Source organism: Ursus arctos, unplaced genomic scaffold (genome assembly GCF_023065955.2).
Source record: "Ursus arctos isolate Adak ecotype North America unplaced genomic scaffold, UrsArc2.0 scaffold_2, whole genome shotgun sequence".
Taxonomy (NCBI): domain Eukaryota; kingdom Metazoa; phylum Chordata; class Mammalia; order Carnivora; family Ursidae; genus Ursus; species Ursus arctos.
The window spans coordinates 63,717,650-63,741,726 of record NW_026622874.1 but is presented as its reverse complement, the minus strand read 5'-3'; the positions used below and the strand labels follow the sequence as shown (position 1 = coordinate 63,741,726).

Below are 24,077 nucleotides of genomic sequence, written 5' to 3'. Positions count from 1 at the left end.
TGCCCTCTCTCTAGCTCAGGGTTTTTGTGAGAATCTAGTGAGATGATGTCTGTGGAACTAGCGCTGAATGGTACCGTGATAGCCAGATGTGCTAGACTTTATTATCGCGGTTCCTACTGTGGACGTGCCACCTACAAATGCCATCTCCTTCCCCCTCCTAGAGCTCAGCGACTCAAGGTTACGGCTGCCGGGGGCCCGGCTGGGGCGGGGCTGACGCACGTACGGAATCTGGTCCACAGAGGACATGATGGCCACGACGAACTTGTCGGTCATGGCGAGGAGGCTGCGGAGCGAGATGTCCAGTCGTCTCTGGACCTCGGGGTGGCTCAAGGCCTGCTCTGGGGTGACATCGTAGGGGAGGTGGCTGTGGACAGAGAGTCAAGGTATCAGCCAGGGCCCCTCCCATGGCCTCCCCTCCCCGAAGCCCCAGACCCTGAACTCTTCACCTAACAACAGGACCCCGCCACACACACGTATACGCGCGCACATACTAGGGCAGCCCCGCATGCTCAAGGGGACCAGGCCAGAACGTAAGAAAGGACTCAGAGGGAACGGAGCAACATGGGTGGACAGTGAAGAAAGGGCTGCAGGGCCCAGGGCGAGTGGGTGAGTGTGGGACAGATGGATAAGCCGCAGTCCGTAGAGGACTCCTCAGGGGAACAGGAGGCCACAGCTGTCCTGTGTCTTTGGCCGTTGGGGCGATCGGGAAGACGAGGTATAAGCCCATTGCCACGGGAGAAGCCACCAGCAGCAGCTGCTCCTCGGGGGCCCCGCTTCCTGAGCAACGCCCCGTCTACAGGGCCAACCCAGCTCTTGCTGCCCTATTGGTCTATTCATCTGGAAATCTGAGTATTCGGCTATCCCCTATCAATAAGGAGTCCATAACCCAACTCCGGGCCAATCGGACGCATCACCTGCAAGCAGGACACAGCAATTAAACACACAGCACAATCATCTGTGTTCGTCCTGTGTCAAGCACACTAGGTCCGTGTTAATACCAGAGGGGTTGAAAAGCCTACTTCATTTCATCCGATAGGGCCGCTGGATCTGAACGGTCAGCGTGCTCGCCGGTGCGCTGCGGGGAGGGGGCGGCGAGCAAGCCCATCCAAGGGCGCTCTCCCTCCGCCGCTCTCACCTGCGCTGTCCCGTCTGGGCCTCGCTCTGGTTGACCCAGCTCTTGTAGAGGTGAACGGGGTCTGTGCGGATGCTCAGCGTCTTGTCCTCCAGCACATCCTGGATGACTCTGCCCAGGATCTCCCGCAGGGCGCTCTGGCCCCGCCCATTCCGGTAGAATCTCACCACCAGCCTCACCACCGTGGGGCTGCCGGTCACCATGTCCTGGGGCCGCTCCACCTTTGACCTATGGTTCAAGAGGTCACGGAAGCTGCTCTGCCTCCGTGTAGGACAAAGAGCTGCTTTTCCTTCTTGAGATCTTGGCCTCGAAGCCTGCTCTGGGATGGCTCCTCTGCAGGCAGGTCCCCGACCTCAGGCTGTGCTAACCCTCCGCACTGTCCTCGGTGGCCGGGTGCTCCATGGGAGGCTGAGATAAGAGGTCTCCGACTCCCTCCACCCTCCGCGAGGAGCCCATGCAGCCATCTCGGCCTGCTCCCTTCCCCTTCCTCCGCAGGCGGGGAGCCCACCTGATCTCCTCCTGGAGCGCGGTCTTGAACAGCTGGAGCAGCAGGTAGGCCTCGCGGCGGGTGGAGGCGTAGTTGTACAGGCTGAAGATGACGGACTCCACGAACCTGGTGGTCTTGCTCTGCGGCGTGTGGAAGACCAGCCTGGCCAGGTAGGTCGGTTGAGTCTGCAAGCAACGGGGACAGGAACGGCTTACGAGGCGCCTCGAGGACTAGCGATCGAATAAAGAAAGACTCTCCTGCCAGAAGCCTCCTCGGAGGATGAACAGGAGGGGGCAGTCCGCCTGTCTGGGGTCAAGGCATTAGGGTTGGGGAAAGGACACCGTACAGGGAGAGAAAGGCCTGGGGGGGGGGGTCCTCTGCGCACCTGCAGCAGGTAGAAGAGGTGTTGGTAAGCTTCGAGCTTCTGCCTTTTCTCTTTGCTCAGCGACTTCAGTCCCTTCTGCTTGTCCAGAACCATCATGCCCGCCAGCTGCTCCTTGTTCTTCTTGGTCAGCTTCTTGAAGTGGGAGACCACTTCCTGCAGGCGGGGGGAAGGCCAGCGCTGGTCAGAGCTATGGTCAGAATCGGCGCCTCGAAGAGCCGCGGCTTTCTGCTGTGTGAGGCCTTCACGGCGTGAGCGAGAGATGAACGGTTCTAGGGTGTGCAGGGCCCCCCACCCCAGCCACCCGACACTCCGTCGGGCTCCTCCACTCTCACAGGGGCAGTCCCCACAGAGAACTGGGCTGCCGGGCCCTGACGTCGTGGCCGTCTTCTGAGCGGGAGCTGTCCCTCCTCCCCATCGCTGCATGTCTGCCTGCTCATTCGCCGTCTGGGGAGCCTTTGTATCTACCCCTACGCTGGCCCGGCAAGGGGCACACTCTGACTCTCCCTGCTCCCCAAGATTACATGGGCAGCCGGTACCCACCACGAGGAAGCAGCAGAGGCTGCTTCACATTTCACATCCAGGCTTCTGTCGCCTGTCACCTGTCCCCACCGATCTCCGAAGGGCAGGGGACCGCTGGAGCAAGGACCCGATCCAGATGGTACGGTCCGGGCAGGTGGACAACATTCTGAGCAGCCGGCAGACGGTCAGCCCCACCTCCCCAGGAGTGGCCGGACGTGGCAGCAGCGCGCGGCCCCTCACCTGCAGGGTGATCCGGTTCTTTACCAGCAGGCCAATCTTGATGTCCATGAGGTTGAGGTCCTGCTGCAGCTGCTGATTGGACCGGATCTTCCGGACCACCTCTTCTTGGAGCTTCAGCAGCTCGGCCTCAGCCAGGAAGTCCTCCTGGCTTTGATTCAAGAGGTGGGCAAATCTGCATACCACGCTGAGAGGAGGATGGGGTGCATGGACTGGCGGGAAGGGAAGAAGCGTCAGGACTAGCCGTGCACTCCCAGAGGCTTCCTCGCCAGCTCCCTGCCTGTTATCAGCCCTTGGTCCCCAACCTGCTTGAGGCCAACAGGCCCCCAACACCCAGCCCTTTTCTAACTGGTTCTGCTTGTGGCCAGGGGGGCAGCAAGCTGCCTCAAGCCAGTCCTATCCCTAGCTCCCCAGGTGATATACAGGTATGATGGAAGAGGGGTCCTTCCCTTGCTCACCCCCAACTGGGGCCCATGGCAGGGACCGCCTGCCGCCAGGTCAGAGCCCTAGCTCCCTCTGATGAACCCCCTACTCCAATTTGCTGCTCAGATTGGCTCAGTGCCCGCAGTCAGAGAAGGACCAGTGGCACCCCTGTGGGCAGGACAGGCGCAGAGCGGTAAAGGACATGTGGCCAGTGCCGTGCATCCTACTTGAAGCCCAGGAGTGTCACCTCAGGCCTGGAAGGGAAAGGGCCCACATCTCCCAGAACCCAAGGACTGGAGGTCAACTTAGAAATGGACCCTGGGTCCACCTCACAAAGACGAGGACCTCCAAGGCTGGGCTTCTGTCTTTAAGAACAGGACAAGAGCGGCCCAAAAGGACTTGAGTGAGGCTTTAGATGCACACCCCACTGAGGGGACCAAGGGGCAGGACAAGGGCGCGCCGTCCGGTGCTGGCACTCAGGTCCCAGCCCCGTACAAGGCTTCACGCACAGGTTCCACAGAGGGCCAGAGCTGGGGGAGCTCCAGGCCACATGAGAAGGCAAAGTGCGAGGAGGCGGGGTCTCTAGGGGGAGAAGACCCTTCCCTTGTTTGCTCTGGTGGCAGCAAGAGGGAGATAACTGTAGCCTGGGACAGCAAGCACCTCCTGAGAGGAGCCTTCCCTGCGACCAGGCTGTTTCTGGGGCGGCGGGGGCTTTGGCTACGGCCCCTACTCGATGACACAATCTTGTTCCCTGCTGTGTGGCCCCGGGAGGGATATCTAGGGGAGTTCCTGTCTCTCCCTCCAGACTGGGAGATCCCCAAAGGCAGAGCACATGTCCTCACTCCCACATGCGCCCTGGGTCCGGAGACACGCTCAACGTTGGGGCATCAGCGGTCGCTGAGGAAGGGGCTCAAGGATAGACAAATTCTCCAAAGCCCAATTTGTAAGCCATGGGGTGACATGACTTCTGCCCCACTGACTCTCAAAAGCCACGCACTCGCACAGACAGAGGGGGCAGCGCGGGCAGTTTACCCACGGCGAAGAGAGGGGACCAGGCCACGTACCTAACATCCTGTAGTCATCCCGGGCCTTCCGGGCGCGGAAAAACGCCTGAATCTTCACAACGGACTCAACCTGCCACGAACGCAGGTGGGGAAAGGCTTGCTGGCTGCCCTCGCCTGGGTCTCCTGGGTGAAGGCTGGGCATGGGGACAGGGCAGCAGGGTACACTCACATTCTTCTGGAAGTATCCCAGACGTCTCCGGTATCGCCTCCGAGCTGCCCACATCCGGGCCCAGGCCTGGATCTGAGGATACATGCCGCCTCAGAGCTGCGGGCTTGGGCACCAGGCCTCGGAGCCAGGCCAGGACCTGGGCCGGTCCAGCCGTCTCCAGAGGTGGCGAGGTGAGAGGACAGAGGGCCCTTCAGGAGACAGGAACCCCCCTCCCCAGCGGTGGCAGCTACCTTGATTACAGCATCTGAGTTTGCTCTGAAATACCGCAGCCGCTCCAGGTACGCCTTCCGCTGCCTGTAACCCCGCCAGTGAGCCTGTGCGTCAGGACAGGAAAGGGGGCAGACCCGCTGGTCCCCGCTGGCCCGAGAGGCTGTCCAGGGCCGTGGGAAGTCGGGGGAGGCCAGAGGGGGAGGCGGAGGGGAAACCAGCCCTGTTCTCAGAGAACGTCTACCCTCACGGGGAGACCAGACATCCGCACCAGTCAAGCACACCCTCCCTGGTCCCAGCACGCACGCGTGCACACACAAACACACACGCATGCGATCAACCCCACACACCCAGGCTAGCCAGCCCCTCCCCACGGAAACCTAACTGTAAGACGCAAGCTGTGAAAACATTACCGACGTCTACGCCAACCTCACCCCACACACTGTGCCCCCCCAGACGCACTCACACGCAGCCTGGGGAGGCACACAGGGCACGGACGGGAGGCGTGTGCAGGCGCAAAGCTACGCAGCCCACCTCTGCCAATGCCACGTGGGCCGCAGGCCACGGAGGCTCCCCTAGCTCACACCCGTTTGCCAAGCCAGCACTGCACTCCTGCCTCCACTGGCCTGCCCTCCCCGGCCCTGGCTGGTCTGCCGTGAGGGGCTGGCATGACCGCCTCCTCTGTAAACCACACGCTCTCTGGTCTCTAAAACATAAACCCGGCAGCTCCCTTCCCCTTAGGGCCTCTCCCCTCTCACAGCTAGCTTGTGCAAGATCAGTTTTCCTTAAGAACCACCTGGACTAGGTCTCTCAGCCCCAGAGTTTCCAGAAATTCTCAACCACCTGACCCTACACAACTCTCCCGTGGTTCCTTCCAGTGACTCCAGCCGCTTCAGACAGGATACTTCCTTCTAAACATGCGTGGTGAGGCTCTGGCCCCAACCCTTGTTTATGCCTGATACCCTGACCCCTGAAACCTCTCCTGTCTTTCAGGGCCCCCGTGACACCTCTCCTGGGCACTCAGGCCCTGAACAATCCTCCAGCACGGACACTGACGCGGGCTGGTGTTTTCAGAGCATCCCCTTTCGACCAACTGTCCTCCCAGCCCTTCCTAAAGCCAGCTCTGCGGGCAGGTTCCACCCCCATGGCAGACCCCGCCGCTCTGTTAGGACAGGATGTGAAAGAGGCAGCGTGCCCCGGGATGGCGGCTGTGCACCCTAGAGCCTGGAGGCCAGGAAGCCCCCTGCCCCCACCCGAGCCTTTCCTCAGCACTGCTTCCTCTCCTCCAGGTGCGGCTGTCCCTCTGGACAGCTGCTGTGGTGAAGAGCAGAGGGGCCCCCTCTCGGCTCCTCCCCCGCCTGCCTACCCACGGCTCCCCCTTAGAGAAGGTGCCTGCCAGTCTGGACTGGTCAGAAGTCAGGACCTGACCTTCAGGCTCAGCCAGGCTCAGAGCTTCCGGGAGCCCCATTTCTGACTCTTACTTCCCTACAGCTGGAGGACAGGTGGCCTGAGGCTCTGGGTCACCGCTCCTTTCCCTGTCTCCTAGGACCCAGGCCAGAGCCTGCACAGCTCCAGTGTTGCTGGCACACGTGCCCTCCGACCCCGTCCCCTCTCCTGTCACTGTGGCTTTTTAGGTCTTTAGTTTGTGTGTGAAATTCCAGTCCAGGCTCAGGAGGGAGGAATCCCCATGATCAGACCACTAAATGCGAATTGCTAAGGTTCTGTACTGAGTTCTGGGATCAGTGCCCTGCAATTTAACACATTCTAATGGCTGCCACCCACAGAGGGCTCACTGCACTCAGGGCCCATGTACTTTCCCGCTGAGCCCGCACGATCCACACACGAAGGGGGGACTGTCGTTCCCCACGAATAAGAAATGGTGTTGTAGCGGGCTTAGAAGAGGTGCCCAAGGTCGTATGACCCAGAAGTGGGAGGGCCAGGAGGCAAACTCCAGCCTCTGATTCTAAAGCCTGAGCCCCCAGTCACTACCCCATGTGTGCTGGTTCATACTCATGGGCCACGTGCCCGCCCCACCTGTGCACTGTCCTCCCACCCCCGGGCTCTGGGGGCTGCCTTTGCGTCCCCGCCATCACAGCATCCAACATCAGCTGTGCTCCAGGTCCTGCCAGGGGACCTGTGGTCACTCATCTGTCCCATCCGTCTCTGCCCTTGCCCCAGCCCAGGGGGCACCCTTGCAGCCCGGGCATGCAGATGTTTAGTCAATAAAGGACCCTCACACTGCACACAGCTCCGTGCAACCCGCAGGTCACATCTACCTGGGGAGGCCACTGTTTGCTCAACTCCCATCTTCACTGGCTTGTAAAGCTGGCGGGCCCGAGCCCATCTTCCCAGTTAGTCATGGGTCCTGCCCCTCGACCACACTGGACTAGCCACAGGGCTAGCTGGAGAGAAGACAGGAGCTCTTCCCCTCGGAGCTGGTCCACCCTTTCCTGTTTACCCACCTCAGGAGGTCCTCATGTCTGGACCCCGACGGCTTACTAAATCTCACTCCCACCTCCCCGCAGGGAGGCGACAAAGCCGCTCTTGCCCTGGGGACGGTGATGGTGACGACAGTGAGCGCCTGCCAGCCAGGCACTGTTTGGATGCCCTCACGACACCCCTACACAGAGATGCTACGACGTTCCCATGCCCATCCCGCAGGTGGGGAAACCGGCCGAGAGTAAGCGCCTGTCGGGGTCGCACGGCTACCTGTGGCCGGGATTCAAATCCGGGCACTCCAGGCTCTAGATGGCACGCTTGAACCCCTCTACTCAGCAAAAGCAAGTAAGAAGAACACCCTGAAGCCCAGCTATGCCCGGCCCTGACGGCTTCGAAGGCCAGAGCCCGCCACCTGGATCTTGATGACTGCTGGCAGCCAGGTCCTCAGAAAGTGCGAGCGCTCCGCAAACTTCTGCCGGACCAGGAAGCCGCGCAGGCGGGCCTGGAGCTGGATGATAAAGCCAACATTGGCCTTCCAGAGCTGCTGGCGGTCGTGGGCAGCGGTGACCTTGGTGACGGCTGACTGCGGGTGGGAGAGAGAACCTGTGGCACCTAGTGGGTGGGAGCTCCCTCCTCGAGCCCCTCCCCCGCAGGGGCTCTGCCGACCTGGATCTCCTCCCGAGTCAGGTGGGATGTATTCAGGCGGCAGCCGGAAGGCTGCTCCCAGGTCCCCTGGAAGGTCTGCAGGTGAAAGTAGTAGGCGGAGCCGTCCTTCATGTTGTGTCGGACCCAGAGCGCAGTGTCTCCTAAGCAGAAGCCAAGTAAGGAGAGGACACTGGGAGGAGGCACAGGACGCGGGAGGTGGCTGGGGCGGGCGGAGACGAGGAGGGTGAGGCTGGGGCCTTACCTGGCTGCTGCTTCTTTGCCATGGCACCTTCCAGGACCCGCTGGTAGCTGTCAGCACAGTTGGGAACCACCCCTCGGAGGGCCACGGTGGGGTTCCTCAACACCCGCTCCGTCTGGGCTGCCTTGCCCTCCTTGATGGCCTGATTGATGGCGGCCACACCGAGAGCCACTGACAGGGGCGTTGGGAGCCAGGGGTTGGTCCTTACCCCTTCCCCAAGTCCCTCCCATGGGCCCCGTCCTATCCACGGGGGAGGGATTCAAATAAGGGGGACACAATCCCCCCATCTGATGGAGGGACAGAGAACATCTGAGCATGGATGCAGACACAGATGAGAACAGCAGCATGCAGCTGTGCCTGGAGGAAAGGCAGGAGTCAGGGAAGGCTTCCTGAGGGAGGCAGCATGGGGCCAGCTGGGGATGGGTCAAAGGACAGCCCCAAGTCTCTTTACAGAAACTCAAAGGCAGAATGCGGGCAGAGAACCTCAAGACAGTTTCTTCAAAACAGAATAAAATCTAAGAAGTGTGACACCTGCCTTCATGTCAGACAGAGAGACAGACAGACGGACAGAGGGACAGCAGACACTACCAGCACCCACCACAGACACCAGTGTCTGTCTGCACCGATCCTGCCAACTTGTCCTCAGAGCCGGTCCTTCCCTGCCCCCCATGACCTGAGCTGACAGCGGGACCCCAAACTCCAGCTACTAGCACAGGACGGGATGGACCTTTGGCCACCACCTGATTTCACGGGCTCACACTTCGGGGGCGAGTACCCGTGGAAGGCGTGGACAGAGGCACGGGTGGATTGTGGGCTCTCAGCCCCTAAGACTTTCCTGCTGGGCTGTGGCTAGGAGACCTAGCGTCCAGGCCAAGCGGCGAGGCCCTGCTCTGTTTCTGGTCCGCCTCCCCACAGAGGTTGAAAGGGAGAGGGGGTGAGTGGGGAGCCCACATCCCCTCCCCCCCCCAGCCCTCCCCTGCCTCCTGCGGGGACCCCAGGCCCATGTACTTCTCTGCGCGGCGTCTGTGTCCTGGTTGGCTCTAACCACGCCCTGGCGGATCTCTTCCAGCCACAGCACTGCTCCGGGGTCCCCCGTCGCCTAGAAGTTGAGATGGGGATTATGAGAGCCCGGGACAGCCGCCCCAGGCCCCGGGCTCAGCTGTACGAGGACCAAAGTACAGACAGGCAGCAGGAGCCCCAGGGAGAGCCATGCCCTTGCCTTCCGCCTGCCGCGTGCAGGCATGGCCTTGCGCTCCCTGGGCTCCTTCCCGGCCTGCTTTCAGGCTGGCCAAGCCTCGGCTCAGCGGGGCTGCAGCGCTCAGAGAGCACTCAGAAGCCCTCAACATCCTCCACCCTCCCAGCAGCTCACTTTCCTGCCCCCGGGGCCCAGCCACGGCCAGGAAAAGCCCACATCAGAGGCTCCCCCTTCCTGCCCCTGCTCCCCACTCCCCTGCGCCTCCATGCACACCTTCTCAGTCCGACCCTGACCCCGAACTCCATCCTGTCCTGTCCATTCCCGCTCCAAGCCTTTCTACCGCCCCTGTGCTCACATGTAACCCAGACTCACTCACCACAGGTCAGGCTGGGTCCCTCCGCCCCCGTGCCTCACCCAACCCCAACCCCAGACTCTGGTCCCTCCCAACGCTCCTCGTTAGCAGAGGGAAACATCTAAACAGACATTTGCGTGAGCACTACGTTCCAGGCAGCGTTCTAAAGCATTTTCCAGGGGCGCCTGGGTGGCTCAGTCTGTGAGCGTCTGCCTTCAGCTCAGGTCCTGATCCCAGGGTCCTGGGATCGAGCCCCGCCTCGGGCTCTGCTCAGCGGGGAGCCTGCTTCTCCCTCTGCCCCCGCTCATGCTCTTCCTCTCAAATAAATAAATAAATACAATCTTTAAAACAAATAAAAATAAAAGTAGAGCACTTTCTTCGGAACCCCATTTGCCATGCACACAATCAGCGCCTGGCAGGGAAGCGCCCACTCCACGTTAGCTAGTACTGTCCTCATGCTGCTCGCCGACAGCCCTGACCCGGAGAGGAGCTCGTTATCACCGAACGCTTGCAGGAGAGCGACAGTGTGAGACACGCGCAGGGCCGGCGCCAGGATGCAAACCCAGGCAGTCCAGCCCAGCTGACCCAGCCCTTGACCGTGCGCTGCTGCGTGCTCAGGGCGCCACCACTCAAAACCCCGCCACACGCCCCAACGCGGGCCGGAGGGCCAGGGCACGTAGTATTTACAGATGAACAAGCAGAGCTCAGAGACACTAGGGATTTGCTGGAGGTCATGTGGTCACTACACGCCAGAGCAGGAAGTCCAGCCTGGTTCTCTGGCCCCGGGCCTGCGTTCTTGCCACACACAAAGCCCCATCATTCTCTACATGCTGGTGACTGGAGCTCAGTGTGGGGCCTGGCCCGACGGCCCCTTCCCCCATGGCCCCTCCTGCCCTCCACCCCCAGAAGGGACTGTGTCATCAGCCCTGGCTCTCCTGGGGTGCACCCTGGGCACAGCTCCACCCACAGGGGTTGCTCTTCCTGCTCTGGTGACCAACCCAGCCCACTCAGACCTCACCTGGGCCTTCTGCCTCTTGGCCGCCACGAGGAGGAAATGGTACCGAGGGGCGACAGGAAGGCTGATGTCGTCCAGGCCAGCCGAGGGAAGCAGGAGGGCAGACAGGGTCTTCTCAGGGCTGCCCTGGTCCAGAGCCTCGTTGATGAGGCTGACCGCGAGGACCTCTGGGAAAGAGAGATCTAGGTGGGCAGAGGGCCTGGACCGACGGTAAAGGACGGGCAGTGCACGCGGAGCTGTCTCCGTCTGCCCTGGACTCCACTCACGGTCGGTCTCTTCCTGGACCTGGGCGTTGACCCGGTGCACGGTGGCCTGCAGGTCGTTCCAGCTCAAGACGGCCCCGTCCAGTGCACGTCGCAGCTCGGCCAGGGCATCAAAGTAACTGGCAGTGGGGGAGGGGCGGGCGAGGAGCAGGGGCGTCGTCAGCCGGCAGTCGGCACACTTCCGAACGCTGCGCGGCCTCCCGCTCATCACATTCCTCCGGTTCTCTTCTCACCTTGCGGGTTGTTCTTTCAGAGCCCGTTCTGGCTGCTCCCTGACTTCTACACGCCCGAGCCTCCCCCGCTCAGGCGCCACACGCCTGTCCTGACCTCCTGGCTCGAGATGCCATATCCTAACGACTTCCCAGAGGACACCCGCAGCCCACTTGTGAGCGCCAGCTGCCCCCTCGCACCTCCCCGTGAATGCCTGATGAGCACCCCAAACCCGACCTGAGCTCCTGACCCCCCGTCCAGCCTGTGTCTCCCAGTCCTGCCTGCTTCAGCCAACATTCACTCCACCCTCTGAGGACAAAGATCTCTGTGCCACATCGGACCACACTGTCTCCCACAGCCCATATCCACACACAACCAGATCCCATCAGATCCGCTTTGGGAACAGACCCAAAACCAGACTCCCCCTCGCCACCTCCACGGCCACCGCCCTCAGCCAAGCGTGCCTCACACCTGGCCCGGAGGCTGCCTCTTGTCCCATCCAACCCAGGAGCCCGTCCTCAGCGCAGCAGGCACGGTGAGCCTGCCAAACGTAGCTCGGATCACCCCCTCCACGCCGAACCCCCGTGGCTTCCTTCTCGCTCAGAGGGAAAGCCAAGGCCACAGCGTGGTCTGCTCTGCCCTGCCGCCACTCTCCTCATTCTATCCTGCCACGCCGGCTTCCTGGTGCTACCCGGACTCGCAGAGCACACGTCCAGCTCTGGGTCTGGGCCCCGCACGCCCCCCCACAATCACAGAGGCCCTGAGGTCTCTCTCAAAGCCCCCTTGTCAACGGGGCCTTCCGAAACCCGCAGCATAACCCCACCGTTCACCCCCTTGGCCCAGAGTGGTTTGGGCCGTGGCGTCCTCCCTTCTAGTCCTGGCACGTTGGTTTCTGCCTGTCCCCCTCCACTGGCATGTCGGTTGGATGAGAGCAGGAACTTGGTTTTGTTCACTGCTGTTTCCCAGTACCCAGGGCAGGTCTGGCACTGGGGATACTCTAACCTCTGCTAGGAAGCACGGAACACGTACGAAGGGGGGAAGACTGAGCCCCACTCTCAGGACGAGTCAGGGGCTGAGGAGCTGCGAAGAGACCGAGGGGCCGGGCCCAGGAGCAGGGCAGTGCTGAAGGCGGGTCTCCACACAGAACAGAGTCATGCCTCCACCCCCTCCCTCTGGACACAGGGTTAAACCTTTCTCACCGCTGAGCGTTCTCTCCTTCCACCTCAGCCAGGCCCGTGGCGGGGTTCATCAGACTGCGCCAGAAGCCACCAACGTCCCCGGCCTCCAGGGCCTGGTCGATCAGGACCACGGCTGATAGCATCTCCACTGCCACAAACAGCTCCTCGTGGCCGAGCTCCTACAAGGGCGGAGCGCCGATTCCCACGGGGCTGGTGAAGGGCTTGAGGCCACCGCTATCCTGCCCTCAAGCGCCCCTGCATTCCAGTCCCTAATCCAAGCCCCGGTGGCCTCATTCACTCACTGACCCACCATGCCCGATGCCTGAGAGCGCTCCCGCGTGCTCAGAGGGGAGTGCCTCACACATTATCACTAGTCTTCATAACAGGCCAGGGAGGGAGGGGCCGTTAAGAGCGCCCTTCCCCCGAGGAGCCCATAGTCATGGACGTTAAACCCAGCCCCCCAGTTCCAGGGCTCACGCTCAGCCCGTGAGCGCCACGGGCTCCTTGCTGGTTCCTAGCACGCACCGGGAAGTGCGCCAGGCCCCGGGGGACCGTGAGGAGGACAAAGCGGCCCCTCCATGCCACACCAGACGCCTCGGAGGCCCAGGTCTCTCCTTCCAAACCCCAGCGTGTGCTGCTCCCTGTGTCTGGAGCACCGCCCGGTCCTCCAGACGGAAGCCCGGGAGAATCCCAGCACACGCCAGGCTCATAGTGAACGCATGCGGGGACTCGTTTCATCCCAATCATCCCACGTGCTAAGTATGCTACTGCTCCCGCTTCACACACGAACTGAGAGGCACACAAGTAACTCACTTGCCCAGGGTCACACCACAAGGAGGCACAGAGCCCGAAGTTACCGCGTGCTCCGGCGTCCGTGGCCGGGGCGCTGTGCTTTACCTCCCAGCACGCGGCAACCCTGCACACAGCCACCAACGTGGAGACCGCGCCCTTCCTCAGGGCCACGACCAGGGTCCTGATCTAAAAATCCTGCCGTGGGACTGATTCTCCATGGGGCTCCCCTCTTCCAGGAAGGCTTCCCAGACTTACTCCCAGCTCTGCTTCCTCCATTTCCTAGTCTAGAATCCTCCGCCCCTGACATCATCCACTTCTCCCTCCCCGTGACAGTCTAGACCCTTGGGTGTATTCCAGCTCCCACAGGGACTGGGAAGTCCGTGCAGGAGGCCACCCCACTGTGGGAGGAGCCGTCTGGACACGCAGGGTCGGGGGCGGTTTGCACACAGAGCCGTGAGCAGCACAGGCTTCCGTGCACTTGCACGCACTCCCAGCGCAGCGGGCTACAGCCGTGGCAGGAGCCGTGTCCGCCTCTGCATCTCACTCTCCTGTCTCTAAAATGGGAATCGTACTTACCCGATTGGGTTCTTGCAAGGATTAAATGAGCGTGTAGAGCACCCTCTGCTCAAGAGTGCCAGCACCTAGGATCAGCTCAGGGCGGCAAGGAACGTGGCCCACCTCCCTCCCCGAACCCGCTGAGGGTACTCTGCACGGGGGTGTGGTCTGGGCCTCACCCCTCCCCGCTGCTGCTGGAGCGCTGTCAGCTCCTGCTGGTACACAGCCGGGGCGCGGGGGTACACCGGAGGCAGCTGGGCTTCGGGGCACATCAGCTCCTTCACGGTAGCAGCTGCCCCTCCCCTCTGGATGGCTCTGTTGATCCTGCCCACGGCCTCGAGCACTGCAGGGAAGGAGGGAGAGGGCTGCGCAGGCTGGCCACCCAGGGCCCATCCCACTCTCCAGGCTAACTGGCTTCTGCTGGGGTCTCTGAGACGAAACGGCTTGGCAGCCGCTCTTCAAAGTTGCTCTGCCTTGGGGGCGCCTGGGTGGCACGGTCACCTGAGTGTCTGACTCTTGGTTTCAGCTCAGGTCAGGATCTCAGGGTCCGGAGATGGAGCCCTGGGTCTGTGCTCAGCAGGGAGTCTACCTGGGATTGTCGCCCTCTGCCCCTCCCCCCACCATGCACACGTGCACTCACACGCTGTCTCTCAAATAAATAAATCTTAAAAAACAAACAAACAAACAAAAAAAACCACGCAAGTGTCCTGCCTACGTTTCTAAGTGTTTGGGAGGCAGAGGTGCTGGGTCGCTTCTGGAAGAAGCAATCTGTCAGGCCCAGAGAAGGAGCAGCATGGCCGGTAACGGAGCCGCCACTTCGGCGGAGAGGAGGCGCTGGGGTGGCAGGGACAAGACTGGCAGGAGGCTAAGGAGCGTGGCTGAGAAGAGGTCAGTCAAGGTGCTCCAGGGGCCAAATCTTACCAAAAGCACAGAGGAACAAGCAACCAGCCCCAAAGTGGAGCCATTTGGGCCACAAAGGGCAGGAGTAAGCTTAACGGGGACGTGGGGCATCAGTGGGGTCTCCAACGCCAGGGCTTGGAAAATACCAGGCAGATCTGGGCCCTGGTGTCAAGGAGGTGGACTATGGGGAGAAATGAGGATATGAAGACCAGCCACTCCATGCCAGCTCCACCTTCCGTCCCCCAGAGCTCCAGCCCTTGGGGGAGCACAGAAGCGATAAAGGCCACACTGGAGGACACCGTCGCCCATCCTCCACGGGTGACAGCGTGCAGAAACCCAGATATCAGAGGCCCGGCGGTGGGGCAGGCCGGGCGGCTGGGGAAGAGCAGCCCGTCTGGGCAGCTGGAACAGGTGGACGAGAAGGGAGGGGAGAACTGCAGGTCTCATCTGCCTGGCTGAGCGGATGGGACCGAAGTCTAGGCTGAAGCATGGAGGAGCCCAGGAAGGCCTGCGACGGTCAACAAAGATGTGAACGGCAGGCCAGTACACCGGCAACGGGAGAGCCGAGCGATCGCAAGCGGCCAGGCCAGCGGCCAGCACACGTGGCTTTAACAGGCCTGGTGGCCACGGGCTACAACTCAGGCCCCCACGCTCGGCTTCATCTCGCTCCTGCTGCGGGTGGGCTGACCCCCGGGAGGGACATGGTCACCAACCCACTCCTCCAATAGAGAATTGTATTTGTACACCGTGGTTTTAAGGGGAACCTTAAACTTTAAGTGGGATCACGCGTTTCCCTCTCATCTGGGAAATCGCTACATTGGAGAAGCCAGCACGTTCAAAGTGTCCACACACAGGGGAAGTACCCTACAGAGAGCCGCCTGCCAGGACCCAGCCAGCCCCACAGGGCCATCACGACCCCCATGGCCTTCAGGAATCTAGCTGTCCTGTGCCTCCAGGCAGCCTGGGCGGGGCACAGAGGGGGAGAGGCCCCTGCCGGCTCCACGGAAGCTAGCCAGGGTCAGAGGCGCAGCGTCAGCCCCGCCAGGCCTCGGCCTGCAGGTGACTTACTGGCGTGTTCCAGATCACCCTTCACATTGGCTGCAGCCACACCAGCCTGGACCTCCTCCTTTTCCAGAAGATCCAGCAGGCCCAGCTCCTGGGGAGGGGAAGGAATAAAGCTGAGGGGAGCCCTGGGCTGTGAACACCCACAGGAGCTGCCAGCACGGGCTCCCAGCATCCCCCGACTACCCTGTGTCGAACCTCTGCCTCCTTCTTACCCAGCACGCACTGACATAACTACCCAGACAACACGGACGGCGCGTCCGGGAAATGCCAGCAGCCGTGAAGACAAGACTGCTGAGCAGATGCCCCGCTTCGGCAACAGGGGAGCTGTCGGGCTGCCCCTGGGTACCCCCACCCCCGCCAGGCTAGGCCGTTAGGCTTTGGGGTGATGTAATCATCTACACATGTAGTTGGCACTGCCTGAATACCAGCAGGTGACAGAGGTGATGCCCAAGGAAGAGGCGGGCATGTAGTGGGGCCTGACCTGTGCTTTCTGTTCTCTGTCTGAGCTCAGCTGTTCCAAGTACCAGTCAGCAAAGTCTCTCCTGACCCCTCGCAGGGCCAGCGCAGGGTCCAGAAGGGCCTCCAGCAAAGCGTCAGGGCTCTTTCTTTCTAGCGCATCATCAACAGCTTCTAGAGCCCCATGGACTGCAAAAGACCAAGACTCACGGTGGACAATACGTGAAAGCCCAGCCCTATTCTTCTCACCGGCCCAGAGCTCCTCGACCCTGCTCCAGCCCCAAACCCGCAGTGGGATCTTCGCAGCCTTCCCACCACACCACCCCAGACCCTGAGGACGTCCTGCCCCAAACAGGCGGATGCCCCCGCTGTCCTGAGTCTTCCAGCAGCCCCTCCCGCCCCCGCCCCCTCCCCCATCCATTCCTCACACCTCCTTCTCAAGAAGGACCCCGGGCTGGCTGCCCCTGCCCCAAGAGCTGGAAGGCCTGCCCTTGCCTCCGCCCTCCCCATGGATCTCCATCCAAACAGAAACACCCTCGATGGGGCCACATCTCTAGACACAGACGGCCGTACAGCAGGGCACACGCTTCTTCTTGACTTGGGATCTTTTCCTGAGACATGAGGGCTGGCCCAAGTGAGAGCCACCCCCAAACCGCCCGATGCAGGGACTCGCTCACTCCCAGCCCACTTCTCTCACCGTTGACGTGGTTGACGTTGCCTTGGATCTCAGCCTGAGTCAGGAAGCAGTCATAGACATCCCGGCTCTCTCCGCCACCCTGCACCGAGAGAGAGGCCTGGGACACCAGCTCCTCCTTGTCTGTACCTCTTTCCTCCCCCGGGGGCCTTTCCAGCCCAAGGGCAATCTGGCCAGAAGGATTCTGGGGAACCCAGGATTCAGGCCCGCCTTTGGCAACTCCTGCACGGTCTCATCCAGTCCTACGTCCCCATCTCAGTCTGCCCCGAACCTCCAGGCTCCAGAACCCCCTCCTGCCTTCTCTGAATCCTCATTCTCCCCGGTGCCTCTCCTGTCTCTCTATGATAACCCACAAGTGACAGTTCCTCTCAGCAACTCTGGGATGTGGGACTGGACAGACAGGAGTCCTGTCCACTGCAGGTCTTATGGGCCACCTGGCTCTCAGCGACCGAGGCTCCTCCTTACGCGGGTCTGGGCACTGGCGGCCTTCTCCGCCTTGGCCTGGGCCAGCAGCTCCTGGTAGATGGCCGCCAGAGGCTCTCGAAGATTCACCAGGAGAGCACTAGGATTCTGCAAGGCAGCCAGGGTGTCCTCGACCACCCCTCGCTCCACTGCCTCGTTGATGGCAAGGACAGCTGCGTGGACTGGGGAGGGTACAGATACAAGGTCAGGAGGCCAGACTAACCCCAGACTGCTGCAGCACGGCCAGCCCCAGGCACTCTGATAGCAGTCCCTCCTCCCACCCAGGAGGCCTGGCAGCCCTGCCTACCGATGAGAGGCACCCAGAATCCATCTGAGGCCCGGAGCCCTCCTGATCTCACTGAGCCCACCCCTTGCAGGGCAGAGCCCAGCGCCTACCTGCGGCCTCATCCACCGACAGCTCATTGGCCAGAATGCCCCCGATCTTGCTGAAGGCAGGCAGCTGAAGGCCGTATTTGGCCAGTTCCGAGGCCATGTTGCTGAGTTCCTCGGCTGCAACGACACCACAGGCGCTCTTCCTCAGGGCCAGAGCCCCCGAGACCCTGCCCACATGAGCAGCTGGGGAAGGAGCTGGGCTCACCTGAGAATTTCACTTTCCCATACAGATCATGTATCTGAGGGGCCAGTCCCAGCCGGAAGAGGAAGAGACTGGAAAAGAAGGGAAGGCATGGGGGCCTATTTATGTTGGTGTGCTGGACGCATGGGTCTGCACGAGATGCCACGGGGACCTGGACGTGGGGACCAAGCCCCCCGGTTCATGGGACCTTGGAAGTGAGCCTGAGACAAGTGCTACAGAAGAGAAACAGGATGCTTGAGAGGTGGGGGGGGGGGGGGGGGCGCGGACTTCTCAGAGAAGTGCTCAGAGACGGGGGGGGGGGGGGGGGGGGCGGCATTGTAAGCAGAGACCTGCAGGGCCAGGCACACGGACGTGGGACATGAAGTCAGGAGGAGGTGACATGGCAGACACAGGGACAGGTCGGTCACTCTGAGATTCAGCTGCTGGTCGCTAATGGCTGGCCATGGGTAGAACCAGACAGCCATCACCACTCACACTAAGTCACTTGCTCGCGACATTCTTGGTGGAGCCTGTTTTGACTCCTCTGTGCCCGTCACAAGCAGAAGACCCTTCCTTCCTGCCCTTTTCCTTCACCCCCACGCACATGCAAACGTGTCCACACACATGCACGAGGGGCGCCTGCGCGGCTCCGTCGGTGACGCATCTGCCCTCAGCTCGGGTCAGGATCCCAGGGTCCCGGGATCAAGCTCCACGTGGGCTCCCTGCTCAGCAGGGAGTCTGCTTCTCCCTCTGCCCCTCCGCCTGGCTTCTGTGCGCGCTCTCTTGCTCTCAAATAAACTCTTTTAAAAACATGCATATAGGGGCGCCTGGGTGGCTCAGATGGTTAAGCGTCTGCCTTCAGCTCAGGTCATGATCCCAGGATCCTGGGATCGAGACCCGCATCGGACTCCTTGCTCAGCGGGGAGTCTGTTTCTCCCCCTCCCTCTGCTGTTCCCCCTGCTTGTGCTTTCTCACTTTCTCTGTCAAATAAATAAAATTAAAAAAAAAACAAACTATGCATATAAATCTGGACACAACTACAAAAATCTAAAGTCTCCCTCTCCTGAGCGGGGCTCCTTGGGGCCTACCCGCCGTCCTCCCTGCTCCAACATGTGTTGCTGACCGTTGTTGCATGCACGGAGAGGAAACGGGAGGACGGCAGTGTAGGGCCTCTCACCTGAGCGCGTGGATGCAGTAGACCACCCGGGGCATGTTTTTCTTGTCGTAGATGTCTGTGGTCTCCGGGAAGAAGGTCTGGAGGGGAAGCCAGCTGGTTACTGCCGTCGGAAACGTGACAGCACCAGCTAGAGAGAGAGGGGCCGGGGAACAGTCTTCCTCTCCCGCCTGCGTGTGTGATCCTTTGTTGACTGGGGCATCTAGGTCAGTCTCACCAGCCATTTACACCCAGCACCATACCCATACACTCAGTGTTAAAGAAAGGCCCTGGGGCCACATACGGAACCAAGGTCCAGCCACACACACACAGCCCTGGGCTCACCCGACACAGGCAGGGCTATCAAGGTTATAGGACGCAGACCATACCCTCCAGGAGAAAGAGGCCCCCATCCATCCCAGAGACACAGCGAGCCCGGTGCTCCTCACACTGGACTCTCACCAGATAGATGGCCACGCTCCCACAGAGGGACCAATGAGGCACACGCTGTCAAGGACCACAAAGCGGGGAGAGCACACATCCCTGACTCTAAGCCAAAGGCCTCTGAGCAGCGGGGGCCCCTCAAAGAATCAAGTCCTCGGAGGATGGCCTCCCGTGCGCCCTGGTGACTAGTGAGGTCTAAACTCAAAACCTCTTGGCCACTTTAGATGCCTAGGAGACGGCACAGCGTTCCCGCCTCACTGAGGACAGATGTCTCCATTGCCCCTGCCTCCCACCTAGTCTTCCTTTACTGCCGCCTCCTCGTCTCACAGCTCCCCGGAAGAAGAGACACACTGTAGAATCCTATCGTGCCCTAATGTGTCCAGTTCTTTACAGCTCGCGAAGGGAACCCGCGCAGCGCCTCCGGTCCTCCCGACAACCGTCCACGATCACCACGCCCCTTTTACAGTCAAGAAACACATAAGGCCCACGGAGCCAGAGGACATGCAGCACGTGGCCGGCGGGGGTCTTGGGCCCAGGCTTCCAGGTCCACCCCAGGGGACAGGGCCTGTGGCCTCCCCTTGCTTTATATCCTCAAACTGGCGGGAAGAAGGCTGGCTAACACGAGCCCGTCTCCTGCACCACATGGGGGCCGCGCTCACTAGTGGGGACACTGCAGCTTGGGTCAGGGACCTTCACCTCCCTCCACTTGCCTCCCCCACAGGAAGAAGAGGCAGGACCAAGTAACACGGCTGAGAGACAGGCAGCCGCCATCGAAACCCTCTGATTAAGCTCGTTCAGGAGACAGGAGGGCAGGGACTGAAGGGTCCCAGGGAGACAAAGCCTGCATGCAGGGGGTCCAGGGCTGGTAGAGAGCAAAGATGAACCCCAATCTCGAGGCCCAGTATTACCGAAGGCAGGCCGATGTGGGCTATCGCAGACAGCCAAAAGTTGATGTTGTCTGTGTGCCGGAAGTGCAAGCCGGTTGCCTGAAAGGGAAGGGAAGAGATGAGAATCTATTTCCACAGTTCTCAGGGTTCCCCGTGGGCAGAGCCCAGACCACGGCTTGGAGGCCTGAAGGCCAGGAGGAGCCAGAGGACCCTGACCTATGGGTTTCCCATATTCTGTCCCCCTGCCCCACAGGACAGATGGAAACCGCCAGGAATGGCTGACCCAGAAGGACATTTGGGAAGGAAGATGTGGGATTAACAACCCAGGAAGCCTTCTGAGAAAAGGGGAGTCCAGAGGTAAGGCGGGAAGGAGACAGGGGTGGGCTGGCCAGGGCACAGGGAAGGGGCAGAGGGCCCGGGAGTACCATCATGGTGGCAAAGCCCACAAGCCTCTGAGCGTCGACTTGCGTAGAAAAGTCTGCTCAGACGTCTCCTACCAGGGACATCTCAGGGCCCACCTAGCAAGAGTCCCTTGCTGCCCGCACGCGGAGTCTGGCCGGGCGGCCTCAACGGCTCCTGTTGGCAGTGATTGGTAGCACCCCCCTTCATCCTCAACCATGTCCAGGTTTGGACAATACATTATACGGTCGCCCTCCTGTCACAGCCTTGAGGAGAAGGGCAAGTTTGAGAGGAGGGAGCGGAAGGTCAAGACCTCCCTTCCCCACCTGGTACCGCAGCTGCTCCACGTCATAGATCTTCTTCCAGGGGACCACGGCAGGCACAAAACGGTGGCCCAGCTTGGCCAGCAGCACTCCATTCCGGAGGCTCTCCTCCAGCTCCACCGGCGAAGGAAGCTCCTCCTTCAGGCAGGCCTCCATCCAGCTGAAAGGGCAAGAGCAGGACAGCGCCTGCCACCCACTCTGGCCCCAGCGCCTGCGCCTCCCCCCTGGCGCAGAGGGGCCTCGGACTCCCACCTCCCGTCCCTGTCCTACTCCCAGCTCCCCTCTCAGCCTGTGGTCTGGCTGCTGCCACCTGATCCCCAGCCGCGCCAAGCACTGGAATGGCCAGTCCTCAGCCCCTGCTCACCCCTGAAAATCTTCCCTGACAGACCCTGAGACTGTGCGTCGCGGGGAGGCCCATGCCCGTCACACGCTAGACCCTTCCTCTCAAGTGTGGTTAGCACGACTGCCGCACCGCACCACACCTCTCCCTGCTCTCACTCTGCGTGTTTTCTAAGAACCCAGGCTTGAAGGGTCACGTCTACACAGCTCAGAACCCAGCTTTGATGAAGGGAACCCCCAGGGTGATGGAAGCAGCACAAAGGGACAGAAAGGCCAGAGCGCTTGGACTCGGAAGACCTGGTTTGCACACCATCTCCCCCCTCCCCGACCTCTCGGAGGCTCACTGTGTAACCCGCACACTGAAGAAAGCGCGGCCTGCACGCGCTGTCTCAGGGGGCAGCTGCCAGGGGTGTGTGAGGGGGTGCGCGAGCTATTGAGTGTGAACACCCTGGGAGAAGGCACGTGAAGCATGTTGTTACTGATGGTGGCATGAGGGGGTCATGGGACCTCCAAACTTCTCCATGCACGGACAGCTACAGGAAAGCCTCCGTCTGCAAAGACAGCCAGTCACGCCTCGCTCTATGCCCTCCCGGCCACAGACACCTGATTTCCTGTCTACCCACGCTACCTGCTTTTCTGGAGAACGTTAAGAATATACTATTGATTAAAAGGAAAGGATGGAGCATTTTACGCTGCCTTTAGAGCCAACACCCATTTGCAGGACATGCGGGGTACAGAGGAACAAGCCAGTGGACACAAGGAAGCAGAGACAAACCCAGAACATAGGGTGTCCACACGACAGACGAGCCGGTTTCTTCACCAAGTCGGTGACATAAAGAGCTGCAAAGGGGAGGTGTGCTATTCTGGGTTAAAGAAGATTTCAGAGACACAACCACCAAATGCAACATGTGAGCTTTGTTAGATCCTTATTTGAATAAGCCAACTGAAAAATAGGTTATTTTTCTGGAATATCAGGAAAACTTGAAAATGGCCGGGTGTTGAGCTTCCAAGGATTAATGGGTAACTTCCCTGGGAATTAGAATGGCGCTGTGGTTATTATGTGAGCAAATGTCCATACATTTAGAGACAGGCACTGAAGAATGTAGGGGGATAGAAGGATGTGGTGTTGTCTTTGCTCACAGATGGCGTGACCTTCTACGTGGAGAATCTGAAAGGAGGCGACACAAAGCCTCACACGAGGCTCTCGGACACAAGGGTAACACACACAAGTCAGTCGCTGTCTTATGTACTACACTGAACAAGTGGGATTTGAAATTAAAAACACAATACGGTTTCCGTTAGACCCCAAAAATGAGGTACTTAGGTATAAATGCAACAAAATATGTACAAGATCTCTGAGGAAAACTATGAAACCCTGATGAATGAGATCAAAGGAAAAGCAAGCGGAGTGGAAAGAGACCCCACACTCCTGGGCAGGAAGGTTCCATACCTGCCAAGATGTTGGTTCGTCCCAACGGGGTCCACGGATTCAGTGCAATCCCAAACAGACGCCCAGCAAGTTATTTTGTGGGTATCAAGATGCTGATTCGAAGGTTTGTATGGAGACAAAAGACCCAGAATAGCCAACCCCATATTGCAGTCAAAGAACAAACCTGGAGGACTGACATCGCCCATCTTAGCCACCGTAATCGAGACAGTGTGGTCTTAGAGCAACGGAACAGAATGGAGAGAAACAGACCCACACATCGCTCAGCTGATCTTTGACTAAGGAGCAGAGGCAATCCAAGGGAGCAGAGCGTCTCTTGCACAAACGGCGCGGATCAACCAGACATCCACATGCAAAAGAAATAAATCTAGACGCTAAATCAACTCGAAATGGATCATCAGGGGCGCCGGGGGGGCTCAGTCGATGAAGCATCTGCCTTGGGCTCAGGTCATGATCCCAGGGTCCCGGGGTAGAGCCCGGCATCGGGCTCCCTGCTCAGTGGGGAATCTGCTTCTCTCTCTCCCTCTGCCCCTTCCCCCCACCCTGCTCCTGTGTGCTCTTTCTCGCAAGTAAATAAATAAAATCTTAAATAAATGAATGAAATGAAATGAAAAACTTCTGCTCTAGAAAAGAGAACGAGAAGACAAGACACACTCTGGGAGAAAATATTTGCAAAACACATATCTGATAAAAGACTAGTATCTGAAATACACAAAGGACGGGGTTGCTGGGCTAGCTCAGTCAGTGAAGCATGCGACTCTCGATCTCGGGGTCATGAGTTCAAGCCCCACGTTGAGCATAGAGCTTACTAAAACACACACACACACACCTCAAAACTCAACAATAAAAGAACAAACAACCGATTAAAATATGGGCCACAGCCACCCATTCACAGACACCTCCCCAAAGAAGACACACACATGGGAACTAAGCATCTGGAAAGATGCTTCCCACCACATGTCATCAGGGAAATGCAAATGAAAGCAATGAGTTTCCACTGCACACCTGTTAGAATGACCGAAATCTGGACCCTGACAACATCGGACGCTGACGAGGAAGGGCGCACTAGGAGCTCCCAGTCACGGCTGCTGGGAACGCAGGATGCGGAGGCCACTTAGGAAGATAGTTCTGCGGCGTCTTACAAAACCAAACGTACGATCCAGCATCGTGCTCCTTGCTAATTACCCAAAGGAGTTAAAACACACATCCGCACAAAAACCTGCTTGCAGATGTTTATAGCGGCTTCATTCATAACCGCCAAAAGTTGGATGCAACCGAGATGTCGTTCAGTAGGTGACAGATTAATAAACTGTGGTCCATTCAGACAATGGAATATCATTCAGCGCTAAAAAGAAATGAGCTGTCAAGCCCTAGGAAGACATGGAGGAAACCTCAAAGGCATATTACT

General features: G+C 60.0%; 1 protein-coding gene across 1 annotated transcript in view; it reads right to left on the bottom strand.

Annotated features, from left to right (window-relative positions):
• The window catches only part of IQGAP3 (IQ motif containing GTPase activating protein 3), a 35,352-nt gene that overhangs the window by 8,572 nt on the left and 2,703 nt on the right, over positions 1–24,077 (bottom strand). Inside the window, exons 3-27 of the mRNA XM_057315482.1 lie at positions 20,887–21,043; positions 20,183–20,260; positions 18,855–18,931; positions 17,702–17,769; positions 17,500–17,613; positions 17,107–17,285; positions 16,645–16,723; positions 15,973–16,136; positions 15,495–15,582; positions 13,706–13,869; positions 12,201–12,358; positions 10,795–10,910; positions 10,532–10,695; positions 8,975–9,065; positions 7,970–8,137; positions 7,729–7,868; positions 7,475–7,645; positions 4,647–4,730; positions 4,417–4,488; positions 4,248–4,317; positions 2,764–2,972; positions 2,005–2,157; positions 1,641–1,804; positions 1,136–1,360; positions 224–364 (exon numbers count right to left, since the gene is read on the bottom strand). Of these exons, the coding sequence (XP_057171465.1) occupies positions 224–364; positions 1,136–1,360; positions 1,641–1,804; positions 2,005–2,157; positions 2,764–2,972; positions 4,248–4,317; positions 4,417–4,488; positions 4,647–4,730; positions 7,475–7,645; positions 7,729–7,868; positions 7,970–8,137; positions 8,975–9,065; positions 10,532–10,695; positions 10,795–10,910; positions 12,201–12,358; positions 13,706–13,869; positions 15,495–15,582; positions 15,973–16,136; positions 16,645–16,723; positions 17,107–17,285; positions 17,500–17,613; positions 17,702–17,769; positions 18,855–18,931; positions 20,183–20,260; positions 20,887–21,043 (3,294 nt within the window). The remainder of the gene's footprint in view (positions 1–223; positions 365–1,135; positions 1,361–1,640; positions 1,805–2,004; positions 2,158–2,763; positions 2,973–4,247; positions 4,318–4,416; positions 4,489–4,646; positions 4,731–7,474; positions 7,646–7,728; positions 7,869–7,969; positions 8,138–8,974; positions 9,066–10,531; positions 10,696–10,794; positions 10,911–12,200; positions 12,359–13,705; positions 13,870–15,494; positions 15,583–15,972; positions 16,137–16,644; positions 16,724–17,106; positions 17,286–17,499; positions 17,614–17,701; positions 17,770–18,854; positions 18,932–20,182; positions 20,261–20,886; positions 21,044–24,077) is intronic.